This window comes from Pleurodeles waltl, chromosome 9 (genome assembly GCF_031143425.1).
Source record: "Pleurodeles waltl isolate 20211129_DDA chromosome 9, aPleWal1.hap1.20221129, whole genome shotgun sequence".
NCBI classification, from domain to species: Eukaryota; Metazoa; Chordata; class Amphibia; order Caudata; family Salamandridae; genus Pleurodeles; species Pleurodeles waltl.
In genome coordinates, this window is record NC_090448.1 from 64,412,670 (window position 1) to 64,429,595 (window position 16,926).

Consider the following 16,926-nt stretch of genomic DNA (forward strand, 5'->3'; position numbering starts at 1 on the left):
CACGAATAAAAGGGAAATCGTGAGCGCAAAATTAACCACACTAAACAGCAGTTCGTGTTTTATTGCAAGAGTGAATTTAACCACGTTAAAAGGTCAGAATGAGCAGTAAAGTCGGGATAGTCTTACTTTTCATAACAAACGGTGTAAAAAATAAACATGTTGTCATAAAGCTCTCCTTTCTCCTGATCCCTATGAATTAAAAAAAAAAACAGACAATAAAAATGAAAAGTTAGCTCTCGTTTTCTTTCTTCAAACAGCAGTGCAATGATGCTCCATGACCTGCCTCTCACATTGACTTCTTCCACTTTTACAAGGCAATGCGACTTCAAAATTCAACTGTAATAACTTACGTCATTTTGGTATTACAGGTGACTGAAAAAAATCACAATTTGAATGTAAGAAGGAAATTAGAGACACGTTTTATACTGAGATTACAGGGTCCATCTGTTAAAGTCTATTGAATTCCAAAAGCTATTACTGGGCCCTGTAGATGGTTTCCCTTGAGGCAGTGGTTTTCAAACATGTTAATGCTGGGCCCACCCTAGGTGAAAAAAGAAAATCTTGGGCCCCCCATCAGAATTTTTCAGAATTATTCTAATAAATTGGCAATGTTTAAATATGTCTAGGCTAATTTAAACATTGCCGTTAAGTTCTGTTCCCTTTTCAAAAATGCAATCAATTTGTATCTGCTTAGAACAAAGCACTTTTATCTGCATAATGCTTCTTTTGGCCAGAGCCTGTAGCCCCCCCGGGGTCCCTTGACGTCCCCAGTTTGAAGACCCCTGCTCTAAGGTGAGTGTGAGCATGCTTGCGTACAGGGCCGGCTTTTGGGCGGTGCGAGCGGTGCGACCTCAGGGGGGCGCTGTGTTTAGCAATAACTTCTGAAATTTACGATTTAAACGCACCTGCTGAAAAGTTCCTTGTGCGTTTAGCCTTCAAGAAACAATTAAAATGTCAAGATACCGCTTGTGGTTAACGTTCCTGCTAGAGAGAGCGATGGGAGTTTTGCATACTGGCAGCTTTGAGTCACCATAAAGTAGCATAGAGGGTTAATGTGCCTGCTGCAAAAAACAGAGCTATGGGGCATATTTAAGAAAAGTGGCGCTGCACTGCAACGCCACTTTTCTTGCACCCCTTAGTGCCCCATAACGCCACCATGTGTGCGCCATATTTAAAATGCGGTGCACCATGGCGGTAGTTAAGGGACTAGTGTCAGAAGTTTTTACGCTAGTCCGGCGCTTTGCAGGATTAGAGTAAAAAATTTTGATGCTTATCTTGCAAAGCACCCAGAGGCCCATTGTAACCAATGGAAGCCTCCTTTTAATGCCTGCTCTGAGCAGGTGTTAAAAGTGCCGGAAAAAAATGACGCAAAGAAATGTGACAGACTTCTTTGCGTAATTTTTTTGGCCTCCCCTAACAGGGGATGCCCCCATTGCATATATTATGCCTGGGGCAGGCATAATGTAGCGCAAAGAGTTACAAAGTTGCGAAATGCATGCATTCCACCACTTTGCAAATATGGCACAGCGTTTTTGGCCTTCTAACTCCACATTAGCATAAAAAATTATGCTAATGTGACGTTAGCATGGCGCTAGGGGCTCTTAAATATGACCCTATATTTTATGTGGCTAGCTGAGTGGATTAGTAAATCCAGCCTTAACAAGTGCTTTAAAACACATGAATGTATGTGAAAGGGGAGCGATGGAGAGATGAGGGGCACATTTGCCGGGTGGTAGTGAGTGAAACCGAGGAGGAGGTCATGGGATGGGGGGGCGCAACAATAAACTGTCGCACAGGGAGCCACCAGGCCTAAAGCCAGCCCTGCCTGCGTAGCCTGTCTCTCATCGTCACACATAATGACTCCAGAGGCACGGATGAACACAACAGGAAATATAATCATAGAGGTCCACTGTGTAATCTGTCCATTTGACAGAGTATCCAGGTCTTATCCCTTTGAGATCCCTTCCATTTGCCACACAGGTTTCATTCTCTTTGACTGCATGGACTTCAATTCACCAAAATACCAGCAGTCGCCTAAGTGACATCATACACCCCTTTAAACCCGATAACATTCAAAGGTTGAATCATTGTCTCTTCTGTTACCCATCAACTCTACCTCTTTGCGGCTCAGGTATCAGGGGGACGACAATATATGGGAACCACAGAAAATAGGGCATGCTAAGGTGAACCCTGGCACTACCTTCATGACTCCTGGCACTCTGCTGCTGACAGAAACTTCAGAACTCACCCACCTTGGGCGGATGGCACATGCCCTGAGGGTTTCACATCCACCCACCAGTCAGCCTCTCTTCTTCACCCACATTGCTGCTTTGTGCTGCTGATTGGGGCTGCTTTTCTGAGGCTCTGGCGCCGAACAGAGCAACCTGGCACGATTTCCTGCTGACAGACAGTTTTACAGCCAAGCGAGAAATGCAGCATGATGGAAGGCCATGCATCGAAGCAATTTACCGTGAAAAACAGAACTTAGCACTAGCATTGATGTATACTCAGTGCTTCAAATGAGCTCAGAGATAACTAACCCGGTAATAAAATCTTTAGCAAAGCCCGGCATGCATTAAACATAAGGGTTCAAATCGGGAGCTTAGCTACTCTTGGCGCAGCAGGTGCAGTGGCACTGGGGCCCATTGAACCCTGATAGTTTCTGTCTTTTACCATCCTAACAGTAGACAGCAGTCAAAGTTGCCTCTTGCCTTGCTTGTGTCGGGGTGAGTTCCATGTCATCCTTGCTAAGATACTGCTTCAAATACGCTGAGAAATGTGAAATAATGTCATCTTGGGGTTAACATATCTGAGCTCTCCTACCGTGAGTAGTGGCATACATGAGATCTCACCCAGCAAGGTTGAGAGGTACCCTGTTACCCTGGTTTAGTTACCACGGCCACTAACAGTCAATAACAGCCAAGCAGTTTATGGACAGTAACGTACGGATGGGTAACCGGTGTGTAGAAACCTACAGATAAGCGTACCATAATTCTTACACTTACCAATCTTTTCACATTTCTGCCTAACAGCATGTGGTCTGTGCACGTAGTTTCTATGGTAAATACTGCTCTGACCTAGTGAATATTAGCCACAAACATTTGCAACAGTTTGTTAGAAACTGGTGCTCCATTTTGGCCGCTTCATGGACCCGCCTCACAGAGCCACCAGGCAGTGCTTAATTTGTGCTTGTTGCTTCCGGTGCTGAGCACCGGCACTTATTTTTGAGGGCCGGGGCTTATTCTTCTGCCTCAAGCATTTGCTGCGAGCAAAAGACACATATGGCAAAGACAGAGGAAGAGAAAAACAAAAAAGCGTCACAAATGGAAACAGTAGAAAGCTGCTAGAGTGACCTGAAAGGGCAGGGAGTGGCTTTATATGGATTGAAGAGGCCCGAGATGGCTTCGGGATTACGCTGCCTCAGTATTCCGTGTTTGCACATTTAATTGCAGCAGCCGCGTGTTTAAGAGGAGGGCTTTGAGCACCGGCACCTTTTTTATTTACAAATTAAGCACTGCCACCAGGACACCAGATTTCAATAAATAGCCTCAAAAGACCTTGTTGTAAAGTAAAAGCAAACATCCAAGAACAATACTCACTTTGTTTCCTGGGGATCTGAAAGTCCTTTCACCATGACACGCTAGAATTGCACTTTCCCCCTAGTCTCTCAATCTGCCCTTTCCAAAAGTTTTCCACTTTACAAAAGTTAAACGTCATAGCATTGCCGATGCTTGTTTAGTTCGTCAGCACCTCAAAAAAGTAAGCAATAAACAAAAGTTAGAGGGAGGTTAGAATTGTGCTAATGAACGGCAAAGACATAGGCCCTGATTCTTACCTTGGCGGGCGGCGGAGGCCGCCTGCCAAAGTACCCCCGCCAGAACACCGCACCGCGGTCGTCAGACCGCTGCGGTGATTCTGGGATTTCCACTGGGCTGGCGGGCGACCGCCAAAAGGCCGCCCGCCAGCCCAGTGGAAATCAACCTTCCCACGAGGACGCCGGCTCTGAATGGAGCCGGCGGAGTGGGAAGGTGCGACGGGTGCTGTTGCACCCGTCGCGTATTTCAGTGTCTGCAAAGCAGACACTGAAATACAAAGTGGGGCCCTCTTACGGGGGCCCCTGCAGTGCCCATGCCATTGGCATGGGCACTGCAGGGGCCCCCAGGGGCCCCACGACACCCCATACCGCCATCCTGTTCCTGGCTGCAGAGTCGCCAGGAACAGGATGGCGGTATGGGGTGTCAGAATCCCCATGGCGGCGCAGCGAGCTGCGCCGCCATGGAGGATTCTTATGGGCAGCGGGAGACCGCCGGTTTTCCTCTTCTGACCGCGGCCAAAGCGCCGCGGTCAGAATGCCCTGCGGGGCACCACCAGCCTGTTGGCGGTGCTCCCGCCAACCCTGGCCCCGGCGGTCCATGACCGCCGGGGTCAGAATGACCCCCATATTTTTCTGAAAAGGCCAAAGTTCTATCCATGTGCAGAATACCCAACCTCCCCCTCCCCTTCAAAAAGATACCATGAAAAACAAGCAACTCCTTATTATGCTAGCTGGGGTCCTAAGGTCAAAGTTCAGCACCGCTGGGAGGTCACCAAACTGTGAGGAAGTGTTCAGCCTAACAGTGAATGAAGCAGAGACACTCGACAGGCCTGCCAGCTCACACTGTGCCATCGTGTGTCACACAATATCGGCACTATTCACACGGTCACACAATGAGGAGCCAATGTCACATGTGGAGTTTACTTACAACTATGTGGGGTCCTAAAGCAATTTCACACACAGTTAGCAAGCTCCTCCATGCACCAGGTATGGTTGGAAGAGTGTTGTGATCCTATGTGAGAAACCTTTTAGTGTCCTGCATGAGTGACCACAGTGATGCTCTTATCGTGGGGCACAGTGCTTAATACAGTGGTGATGGGGAAAAGTGTGAGAGATAGAACGCTCATAGTTTACAGTGACTCAGCCCCTCAAGGCACTTTTCAAGCTTTCAGGGTATATACACCGTGTGGGGCCATCTAGACACAAAGAGCCATTGTGGCATTGTTAAGCAAACAGAGAGTAGGTGTCCTAGGTTGGGCATGGAAGAGGCCATAAGAAGACCAAAACAAATAGAAAACTACATCATACCAGCCTAGCAAGAAGGGCAGTGGGGTGTTGTGGTCGTTGAACCAAAAAGGGGGTGATCCCAGAAGGATGAGTAATCCGCTTGGCACCATGCACAAGGGGTTCGATAAAATGAGTAAAATAATGCCAAATGGACAACTGAAGAGTCTGATAAGGAAAGGAAGTCGGTGATAAGAACATTTCCTATACAGCTTTCAAGGCAGGGATAATACTGCTGTACTAATGTACCTGAGTGAGATATAGTGGTGGAAAAGCCATGAAGGCTGACAACTTCAGCAGCAACTGCACAATCATTGACTGCCCAGACTTGACCTACTCATGTTAGACTAAAAGAGGCCACATTTGTGAGCAAGGGTTTGCACCCCACCCACACTCTCAGGTTCCTGAAGGAGGGAGGGCAACTGTCTGGCCAGACCATGCTGGGTCATGACTCAGACACTAGCCAAACTTCACCCTGCACATGTGAATGTGAGCCATGAAAGCTGCTCGAATGATTAAGAATGAAGCAGCCCATTCAGGGTTATCCATCTATTCTTGCTTTTTTCCTGCACGTCTAGTATTTTCTTTTGGATCCACTTATAGAATTCCCTCCCACTAAGGGTGTAGCTTGGGCAGTAATATTGAGGGTGTCTAAGCGCCAGATATCCCAACAATCACACTAGCATAAAACCTTAAAAATACCTTATAAAAGAGACAGGACACGAGGACGGCTTAAGAGGCAGTGGAAAGAGGAGTGCGGATTGTTAGGGATACTTAAAACACAATAGTTTTCAAGCTACCAGGTTTTAAGGCAGAGACGAGATAGAGAGAGTGAGATAGAGAGAGAGTTTTTGTCAGTGTGGGCATGGAAAAATCCAGGGTGAAACCTGACAGACATCTCACCATATCCGACTAAAAGCACCTGTACCCAACTATTTACTACAGAATATATTTTTAGGGGAGTGTAACAACCCAAACCCCCCCTCCGAAGCTACAACCCTGCCTCCCACACAGTTTCTCTTTTCAATATCAGAAGGATATGACATCCCGGGGTAAAATAGAAACAGTGTAGTCAATCGCAACTCACTGCGCGGTAGAGTGGCGGGGTGGCGCGAGGCAGGACAGCGGGGCAAAAACATTTTTTTATTTTTTTAAAAATAAAAACGTACCTGCTCTTCCGCCGCACCTCTTTCCTGGTCACTGCAGGCAGGCACAAGCTCCCAGCCTGCTCTGTAGCTAATCCTGACACCGCTCAGAGCAGGGTTGGGATTGGCTGGAGAATACCATCCAGGGCGCTCCCAGGCAGACTGGGAGCCTGTGCCTGCTCTCTCCAGCCGGCAACACAGTGCCGGGCTGGGGAGAGCACAGTGCGCATGTGTGTTTGGCCGGCCTGAGACAGCCAGCCAAGCACACATGCACGCTGAGGGGAGTGCACAGTGCACTCCCCCTTGTCCCCGTCATCCCCCGTGGCCCACCCCTTTAACAATGAAACAATAATAAACATAGTTGATTATCGTTTTGTTGTTAAAGGATTGCTACTGCTCGCAGGGGGGCAATACTCCTCTGCCATAGCGGAGGAGCCGATGCTGAGTGTAGTGTAGAGGAGACTTACACTGCTTCCAAAGCTTCAGCTGGGGCGCCAGCGGGTCTTTGATCCCTCAGCCTTCCAAAAACAAAGCTTTTACAAGTCTCCACAAGTTAACTTACATTCTGTTCTCTCTGTCTGGCCCCTTCACAGCTTGTCACCAAGTAACTATTCTCTTACCTTTACCAAGAAGCCCTTGATGCAGACAACTGAGCCAAGACAGGTGTATCTTCCTGTTCCGGACAAGGCCTGAAACAGCCTCTCAGAGCACAGACTTCATCCAGGAAAGTATGTTGATTAAGTTTGCTGGACACCGCAACTCACATCTGCCCTGGAAGAGAATAGCTATGGCACCCTTTGCTCCTCACAGAACTCTGGCCATGGGTCCCTTCTGGAACTTTTCTGGGAAAAGTCAAACTACCCCCTATTACTTCAAGGCTGGTTTGCAATGTCTAGGGATAACATCACTGATGCTGGGATCCTTGCTTTTGTACTTCTCATTCTTAGCATTGAAAATAGATCACCCGCGTCCTGGTTTTATTTGCATTGTTGGATTCCAATCCAAGGCCTATGAGGGCACACCACTCTGGTGCTAATTTCGTAGAGTTTTATGGCTATAAAAGCAGTAGTGGCTGCAGCCAGGAAGGGATGGGGGGGCAGCATGCAAGGGTACAATAAAAACAATTAATTAACTTACCTGCTGCCTTCGTGTTCCGTCGCTCCTTCTGCCTCTCGTCTTCTTCCTCCCTCCCCACCCAATCCCAACACTTCTCTCATGCAGGTACCATCATGAGAGAAGCACCGGGATTGGCCTGAGCAGGCAGAAATGTTGCTCAGGGAGGGAGTGGGTCACTGCGCTTGGTCTCCACCCAGGTGTGCAGCACTACCTGGTGGAGAATTTTAAGTGTACATGTCAGTTTGACCAATCTCGGTCGGCCGGCCAAACTGCAATGCGCACTTAGAAGCGCGCCACCACTCCTCCTCAACTTGTTGACGTGGAGGATGCTGGCTCCATCCCGCCCTGTGAAAGCAGAAAAATAAAGGGATAATAAAACATCCCTTTATTTTTCTGCTTCCAGCAGCGGGTCGACGCTCCTCTGCCATAGCAGAGGGGCCGGCTCTGCATATGAGGCATTTTAAAGGTTAGGGCCCTGTCAACCAGTAACTTTACACTTCACTCCCAGCAGCCCAAGCTATGAATTGTAGGTGCTCCCGAGAAGCAAGGTACCATGTACCGGGGACAAAAATGTGTTCAATTTAATAATGTGCTTTGCCCCATTTTGATTAACTTCATTTTCACCCTTGGGTGTGCAAGGAAGTATGCTATTCGCTACTGAGCAAGGAAAAAAGGCACCAGACCCCTCTGCTGGGACCTAAACCGAGTTTTCTTCTGTAATTTTTTTAAATTTTTTTATTTGCTTTGTTCCATTTTGCTTTTCTTCCATTTGCACCCTTTATAATGTAGCTAGATGAAATCTAGTGATTTCCACTGTGCATAGAAACAAGTCACCAGGAACAGTAGTTCCATTTAAAAAAAAAAAATTGTCCCATTGGCGGTGCAACCAGGGGACTTGTGAGATGGAATTCCTTGCAAAGACTAGGTTTCCAGCTTGTTTCTGTCAGGTCGGCACTATTGAGAAATCCCTTTCAGGGTTTTCCTCGTTCTCAGGACACGGGATGTGGCATCCTAAGCTGTTATTTGTGTATTTTGGGCAGCACAGGAGAGACTATTTAAACCATGATGGTCATATAAGCTCCGCCCATTCTCCGCGGCCCACCCCCTGCATGACGTTTTCTGTCCATAGACTCAAAGCGCTGCCTTCTCCAGGCCCGACCACCTCTCTCACACGGTAAAAAAAGGTTAGAAGGTTGGCAAGACTTCATGGATGAAGCGTGATTAAATATTAATAGTCTTTTTACAGCACGCGCAGCTGTCAGATATCATGGGGTGATTACAGTTTTGATTGCCTTGTTAGAAAACTTCTCCCATGCTTCCTGCCTGTCTATAAATATTTCACCCATAGCTTTTCAGATATTAACGCTGCCTCACTTACTGCAGCAGTAGCTTTTAGGTCTGGCTTGATAGCCAGCTGTCTGCACAGCTGTTACAAACTCTTTAAAACATACATAGAATGAGTATATTTTATTTGTCCATGGCTCTGCCCTTAGTAGAGTGCTTTCTCGTTCACGTATCATTGTTTTGAGTTGGTTTGTTGCCATCCCTGTTTCAATTGTTGGCAATTTGTCTACATCTTCTCCATTGTAATCATCAAAGTCACTTATTTGCGAAGAGCTTACGAATACATGTAATGTGTTTTGTTATGAGGATTGAGTTGTGTTGTGGAGTGGTATGGTGACCTCCTTTTAATACACGATGCATCCACATGCATCTCAAGGACTGCTTCTGGATACATGGGTACAAGGCCCACTTGATGCTGGAACCACGCCCCTGCTGCTTGCGGCAAATTAAGAGTATGATTCCCTAAATAGGTGGGTCTTGCGCAACCTTCTGAAGCCAAAGTGTTCAGCTGTATCCGAGGGCCCCAGCACCATGCTACTCTGCACAAGCACACTGCAGAAGTTCCAGGTGTGGCCAGATTATGGCACTTAAAAGAGTATTTACCAAACATAATAGACTTCCTGCAGTGTGTTATAAGATGGGGTATAAGAAGATGAATGCCATCACACCAAAGATGGATCAAAGAGAGACACTATGCAATGACTGTGGATCTGTCCAGGGGAAAACCACAGACCACCCAAAAGGAAGCGGAGTAGTCAGCTACTCTTTTCTGTGTATGGGGTGCCGCAGACCTGTTATCAAGCTTAGGGGAGGGAGAGCACAAAAAGACAGCAGCAGTCGTGAATGGTATTCTGTCATTGTGCATCATTGTAGAATGACTCATTGGTGTGGACATATGGTGCAGGGGCCAGCAGAGAACTGGTCCTCAGACTTATAGTGAAGTAATGAATTACATATAGAATGCATAATTCCTGCAAAGCACCTGATACATAAAAGTGCAATGACCCTAGAGTGAGCATGAATTTCAGTGAAATGTGACATTGCCATCATTCCATGCCATCCACCCCTGGAATTGAATACTGGGGATTCATTTAATCTGTAAGCCAACATTTGCTTCTTCCTGGGCCACTTAAAATACACATAATTTCAGCCACTTTAAGTGGCTTTCTGGACTGGGCTTGCACCTAGGAAACTGTTTCAGGTATTCTGACCACCCTAAGCCCAATCATATGGGACAGATCACAATGATCAATTAGTTGGTTGTGGGAAGGCCAATCAGATTGTCTGAAATGGGCCTCGTGGTGTTCTGTGCATGGAGATCTTGTAAAGGTGGATAGTTTTTATGGACTACTACACAGCCTTTCTGTGTGTCATTCTCTACCCCCACACTACTCCAGTCTCTGTTGTCAACAGTTTCATACAGTTTCATAGCACATATTTCTATGATGATATTGGATCTACCTTGTCAAGTTTTACCTTGTCAAGTTTTTTTAAAAAACAGGCTGAATTTAAAAAACATTTCTGTTTGCAAAAGGACTGATGCAAAACACTGCAGTAGTTGAATGTTGATGCAAAAATGGGGCCCATCACATATAAACAATGGCACATTTTCGCCTTAAATCAAATTGCAGCATTGCTTTACTTCCTCAAAAAGCAATTAGATCTTGCATGGGTAGTTAAGTAATTCTATGTCACTCTCAGTGACTGGCTGAACGTGTGAAACCGTTTTTATGACTTTATATTACTTGCATTGCCAGAAATAAAAGAGCTTTTCCTAAAGTGTTTACAGTGCAGCATTATATATGAGATAAAGTGTCCCCTGCCATACACTATAAGGATGTTGCAAGTCATTGACCATACAGAGAAACGAGAGCGAACAAGGCTGTAATTATAATATGTGGTCACACCATCACCCTTCCTACAAATCGCTTAAATCCTTGGTGTCTTGCTCTTCCATATTTATTTCAGACAGGAAGAATAGAAGCGGAACCTGTACTATAAAACTTAACACATTAAATGGCAGTTAGTGTTTTTTGCCAAAAGTCATGAAGATCAGTTTCATGTAAGTCAGCTTAAAAAAATACTGTGTTGAAACAGATTCTGTATTTTCTGTAATAAACTATATAGTGATAAAACATCTCCTTTCTGCTGAATGTTTTTCATTTTGGAAAAAAATATCAGGCAAAAAATAGCCAGTCCCTGTTTCTCTAAACCGTGGCAGCAATTATGCTCCCCAAACTGTCTTTCACCCTAGATACTGGCTCTGGAAGAAGGCGTTGTGATGTCAGAACTCAACTGTAACAACTCATTAATGTTCAATGGCATATAACTTCTATATTACAGGTGACTAGATGTGTTAAAATTCACTTGTAATAAGGAAATAAGTGATAGACTGTTATACAGGGATTAGAGTATGCCATGTATGACATATCACTAAAATAGTAACTGCTCAAACAAAAAAATATGACTAGGAAGAGAGAGATTGTATCCTTAGGTCTAGCATGCAGAGGAAGTCTGTGCTTGTGTATGATTCATGGGTAGGGGTCTCTGTGACTTGTATTAAGGGAAGTGCTGTCCACAAATTAGTGTCTAAGCAATGATTCTACTACACAGCAAACATAATTACCAAATTCGAGCCACTGCATGGTTCACTGATCTCAGCACTTCAAATTCAATCTTCCTTCACCTTCTGATCCTTCAGTGTATCCCTGCAAACCGAATTTGTTTTTCTAATGTCTTTTTTTATTTGCTCTCTTAACCACTCTTTTTGGAGATTCTGAATCTATCTAATACTTTCCTTTATCTTCTGTCTTTTTTGCAGGTGGATTGAAGCCATGAAAGAAGCAACTGTATTATAGCAGTTCCTGTCTCTGGCGGCTTAGAATAAAGACAATGTTATATTCATATTTGTTCCCTAAATTTGCTTCCTGTTTTAAGAGGATGAACAGTACACTGACAAACCTCTTGCCATGCAGTGGAACTTTAACCAACTCCGGATTTCTGCTGCTCTCCCTTTTGTCATCATGTCACACCCCTTCCCATAACTACACACTTTTAATTGAGGACTTTTGCTTTGCAGCATTCTGGATCGCCAATCACATGTTCCTGTAAGTGTGAGTCCACAGCTCTAGTTGCACTAGTCTCCAAACTTTGAACATCAGGAACAACAAAGAAAGTGATCAAAGTTGACATGAATTTGCTAGGATGCCAAGGTGTGTCTGATGATTAATATGTGCTAGAACTTTACTTACTAGAAAGAAGGAACGTGAAAGGCAAACCAGGAACAGAAAGACGGAGTAAGCCACGATTCCAGAAGCTGATGCCCTCATCTGAAATGATTGTCTTTGAAATCACTGAGGGTTCGACGAAGCATCAGAAATGTGTGGCTGGAGGGCTGCAGTGTGAGCCATGGTGCTACAACCCAGTTGCAGGCATTTAAAATGACACAAACCACTTGGCCCATATTCAGGATCATTTACTCTGAACAGTTTGCCGTCCACTGGGGATAGCACCTTTCAACTCAGGCTATGATGAACATTATAACATTTCATTTTCACAAGATCTTCTAGTCAGATATAACTAAAATTTTGAAGTATTGTTAATACCCCTTCCCTTTCCTCCCCACAAAGATATTACATGTATTTTGTGTGTAAAGATACCTATTTATGGAAGGTGAGGTTTGACAGCAGATGTTCTTTATAAAGCTACAGCTTGGGTAATGGAAGCATCCAAACACTGCACCGCCGACCACTCTCAGTGGATTGTTATCCAGTTGAATGTTATACTTCTCTGATAAGCCTGCCTACAAGGACGGGGAGCACTGAGGTGGTGCATTCAAAGAAACCAATTAAAAACTGTGCTGTGGCCACCAACTCCTTTCAACAAGCAACTAGATCTCAGTCACAAAGTTTTGCTACTAACTTCTGCGTGGAAATGAAACACCCAGTGCACAAGTCAGAGGATTGCCAACCTATCAGCATTTTGTTTTAGTAAACCATCACTCCTCCCTGCATTCACCTTCTTCCAACAGCATGCAGAACTTGGTCAATCGCTTGTTCCCATTTCAAATTTCAAATTTATCTGCAGAATCTCATCAGCAAACTGTCTGCTGCTGGGGACAATATTATTCCTTGTGAATTAACAGATTTTTTTAGAAGAACTGCACTTTAAGTGAAACAATCTGCTTTGATGTGGCTATCAAGGTGGATTGTTCGCTCTCAATTCCTGCTTGTTAAGTCTTTCTTTTTATAGTCCGGGGTCCTTTACAAGCTGTACCTCATCCCTCACAGTGCGGAATTAGGTAGCATGATCAAATGATGCATCCTTTGTTGACTGCCTTACCTGACATCTGGAGAAATCCTCATTTTATGATATGTATAGTCTTCCCAATCCAAACAATGTTTGTTAATTAAAAATTTAGGAACCTCCAGAACTTGGTTTATTGATTTGGAAATTGAGCATGCAGGGAAGTGCGGGGAAACTTTCATCGTTGAATCCAGAGCATGATTTTTAGTAACACTGGTCTTGGACAAACAGAAGTCAATTGATTTTTATTATTTATGTAACTGATGCAACACGACTTGACTGATATCTTGTTGGATCTGTTTGTTTAGCATTTTGGGGCTTTAACATCACTAGGAAAGAATGATTGCATTGCTATTTCAAGAACATAGGCCATCAGACAGGACGTTATCAGAAGATTAATGAATCTTTGATCTGCCAAAGAGTGCTTCGATTGCTGTGCATGCATCACATAGTGTTCTCCTGCGTAAGCTTGGTGTAGGCTTCTTTTATCCAAAATGGTGCTTCATCTATTTTAGAACATGATCCACTGGTTCTCCAGTACAGGAATTGAAGAGTTTCTACAATATTAGTCCCTTTTCTATGTTGACTGTTAGGAAATGTCAGAGTTGCAGCAGATGTGATGATTGCAGTGGTCAAGTGCATTGTATTTCCTGTGAGCAGCTCTCATTTCCCCCCCCCCCCCCCCGGTTGCATATCCCCATTGGTCCATCACCTTGTGTTCCAAGGTCCTTATTCCCTCTTTCTTTCCCCACCCCAGTTCACTCTCCGCACGTAGTGTCCCAGAGGTTGCCTTATCTCCCACTGACACCCCCATCTCGTCTCAGAGGATCCTGTCCCCAGGAGACCTGTCAACTTTCCCAGGTCCCTGTGTGATGTGCTGCCCCAGTCCAGGTTTTTTCTTTGAATTCTGGGACTTGTAGTCTTGTTTCTTCCATTATAAAATGGGGCTATAAATCCCAGCATCCAAAGGAAAAAACCTGGACTGGGGCAGCACATCACACATGGACCTGGCAAACCTGGCAGCTATGCCCCCCGGTGATGCATACTGTCCATTACTTTGATTCGGTAGACTAAGTAAGGCTCTTACAGGCACCCTGGGGCACTGAGAAAAGCGCTGTACCCCCGGGGTACCAATGGTGGCACCTATGTAAAGGTAATTTTAATGTTAGTTTTACAAATCCCCACCTCAAGGGCTTATCCGTCGCAGATGGTGCAACATGAATGTGTTCTACTTCATCCCCAGTGCATTTTCCAAGATAAATCCCATAGGAATCTAGTGTGTTACTGATGACTGCCAAGTGAATGTACAACTATTGTCAACGTGACTGATTATTTGCTGTGAGTAGAAACGTAGCTACTAACACCACAGGGAATTAATGTTGCAGTTTTACCATCTAGACTTGCTGGAATGATGCAGCCTGTAATCTCCTGGAGGCAAGAAGCTCTTTTTGCGCGTCAGGTCAATCAGTTGTTTTAGGTCTAAGTGAATGTTGCCAATAGATAACCATTCAGAAAGTGGTTCAGTGACTTTGTACTTAAGTTGGTTGAATGTTCTAAATGGAAAGCCTGTAATTACCAACTGCACATGATCAGCTGTTCAAAGTTTTATTAAACCTTCTGTTTTATTTACCATATTTTCCTCAGATCTTTTTCTCGTGATAAATACTAAATCACTGCTCGTGTTGGCTTTTATTGTCAAGAAGAAAGGTGTACACGCAATATGTATGATTTTTTTTTTAGATCCTAATTATTAGTAAATTATTTTCTAAGTAATTATTCCATATTTAGCATACTTGGATGCCCTGGCCAAAACATTTTCAATAATCCCTCTTGATAATGGCTCCTCCATAGTGGCAGAGGGTCGTTGCCCCCCCCCCCCCGTTGAGCTAGCAGATGAAAAATAAAACAATATAACAGGAGTGCACTTTTATCATATTGAATGTGTTGGCGCTATTCTCTCATATAATCTGCATGATAGATGTAATGCTTATAGCATTCAGATGTGGGGGTCTGGGGTGGTGTTATCCCCAAGAATAAACGAGGCAATATGTCCCTAAAGAAAAACAATTCATAACAGCATCAAAATATAACTGAAAAGTAAAAAAGTGACAGAAAAAGTGAGATTGATATCAGAAAGTTGAAATGACATGAAGGTTTATTAAAATATTAAAGTGCAATACAGAAAGAATACAAATATTACAGCCTCAATAGTCAGTCAAATGACGTAGAAATCAATTGCCATGAAGGATCTCGGAGTTTAAATAAATTGCAGCATTAAAACAAATCTGAAAAATAGGACAGAGAATCGGGCAGTATCCCTAGTAGAAACCCAAAAATATTGTGGCTCACCCCAAATTCAAGGGTTTGTTTAGCCAATTTCAACCAAGAAAATAGTAGAAACTGAAGTATCAGAATGGTACAAACAAAAGTTCTCCTCTAATCATCGCTCATCATTACAAAACGTCATATAACTCTAACATCCTAACACAATCCCACAACATGAATATTTTTTGGTCCTTTTTGACCTAATGTCATCTGAAGGTGTCAGAACAAACTAGTACCAAAACAAAGAAAACATTCTTGAATGAATACAGTATAGTGGGCAAGCAGGAAGAGGCTAAAATGTAGCAAGGGCTCCCTCTGGAGTTCTTGGAGAACATGTCATACAAAACAGACAGTGAGCCTTTTGCTGTGTGTGGTGTCAAGGGGAAAGATAATGAATATTGAATATTATAAAGTCAGCAGCCATGTTTTATAAAGTTTGAGTTGAGGCCTAGTTATGACCTAGTTAGCACTGGCCCAGAATAACAGTTTTACAAATCATATCTTTTTCGTTTCTATTGAACACAACTCAGATAATTAAGCACATATATATTTCGAAATAAAGAAAACTCCCAGCACATGTAATTCTGATTTTGTCAACAGAATCAGGATTTGTCTATGAATATGCCAGTCTATATAGGGATGCCTTTCTTAATTTCACAATTAGTTATTAATTACACTGCATATTTTCTAACAACAGTTTCTGCAGAATAGATAGAGAGATTTGTTTCTTGGAACATAACAGTGGGTGCAATGATTTTTCCCATTTTGAAACACATCTCAAAACTTAATTTGCATTCAGATTCTATAAAAACTATTTCGCAACAACTCTTCTACTAATTGTATGAAAAGACACGCATGGGGCGGTACCAACCACGTGTCATGTTATAACTGTGGAAATTTAATATGTGAATGAAGAATGTCCTACATTGATATAAGTGGACATATTTTTTTAATATCCAACGATATCCAATGATTATGTAAATTATTTCCATTTACATTCATTATATGTATATTTATCTCGTGTGCATATTTTGAAAACCTGGCATTGATCCAGCACTTGTGCAGCAGTGTTGGACACCCCTGGTGTAGTATCTCCATGTGTTTAGCAGGCCCGATGATTTCTGAGCATTCTGTGACACCCTGGACCTGCGCTATGCCGGGGAGTGTTTCAGCCATCGTCTTTCTCTGGAAGACACTCAACTGGGAAGTTGTGTCTGTCCGCACTAGGCTGGGAATAGGAGAAGGGGGTGGAATCATTTTACAGCATATCATAATAAATGCACAGTTCCTTTGCTTTGTTTGTCTGCAGCGCTGTAAAATTCTCTGCTTCGTGGCGCTGCGAGAGACACATTTGCTTAAGAAGGATGGTCAGTGTAAACACTGACATTGTTCCTGATGTTTACCCAGAGTGATTTTACCACAAAGGGTGTAACAGGATATGTTAATTAAACAAATATGTTCAGAAAAGGTTGGTAATGCACTGGGAATCCTGCTTCCCAGTGGAAAGAAACGAATGTGAAAGTCCGTGACCCTCACCTTTGTGCCCAAAATGCACTACAAACGTCCATGATATGATGGAACGCGTCCTATAGG

At 43.9% G+C, this 16,926-nt stretch overlaps 1 protein-coding gene across 1 annotated transcript in view; it reads left to right on the top strand.

Moving 5' to 3' along the window:
* The window catches only part of FGD5 (FYVE, RhoGEF and PH domain containing 5), a 397,552-nt gene extending 382,891 nt beyond the window's left edge, over positions 1-14,661 (top strand). Inside the window, exon 21 of the mRNA XM_069206301.1 lies at positions 11,525-14,661. Within this exon, the coding sequence (XP_069062402.1) occupies positions 11,525-11,561 (37 nt within the window). The 3' untranslated portion in view covers positions 11,562-14,661. The remainder of the gene's footprint in view (positions 1-11,524) is intronic.
* Positions 14,662-16,926: the final 2,265 nt, after the last annotated feature.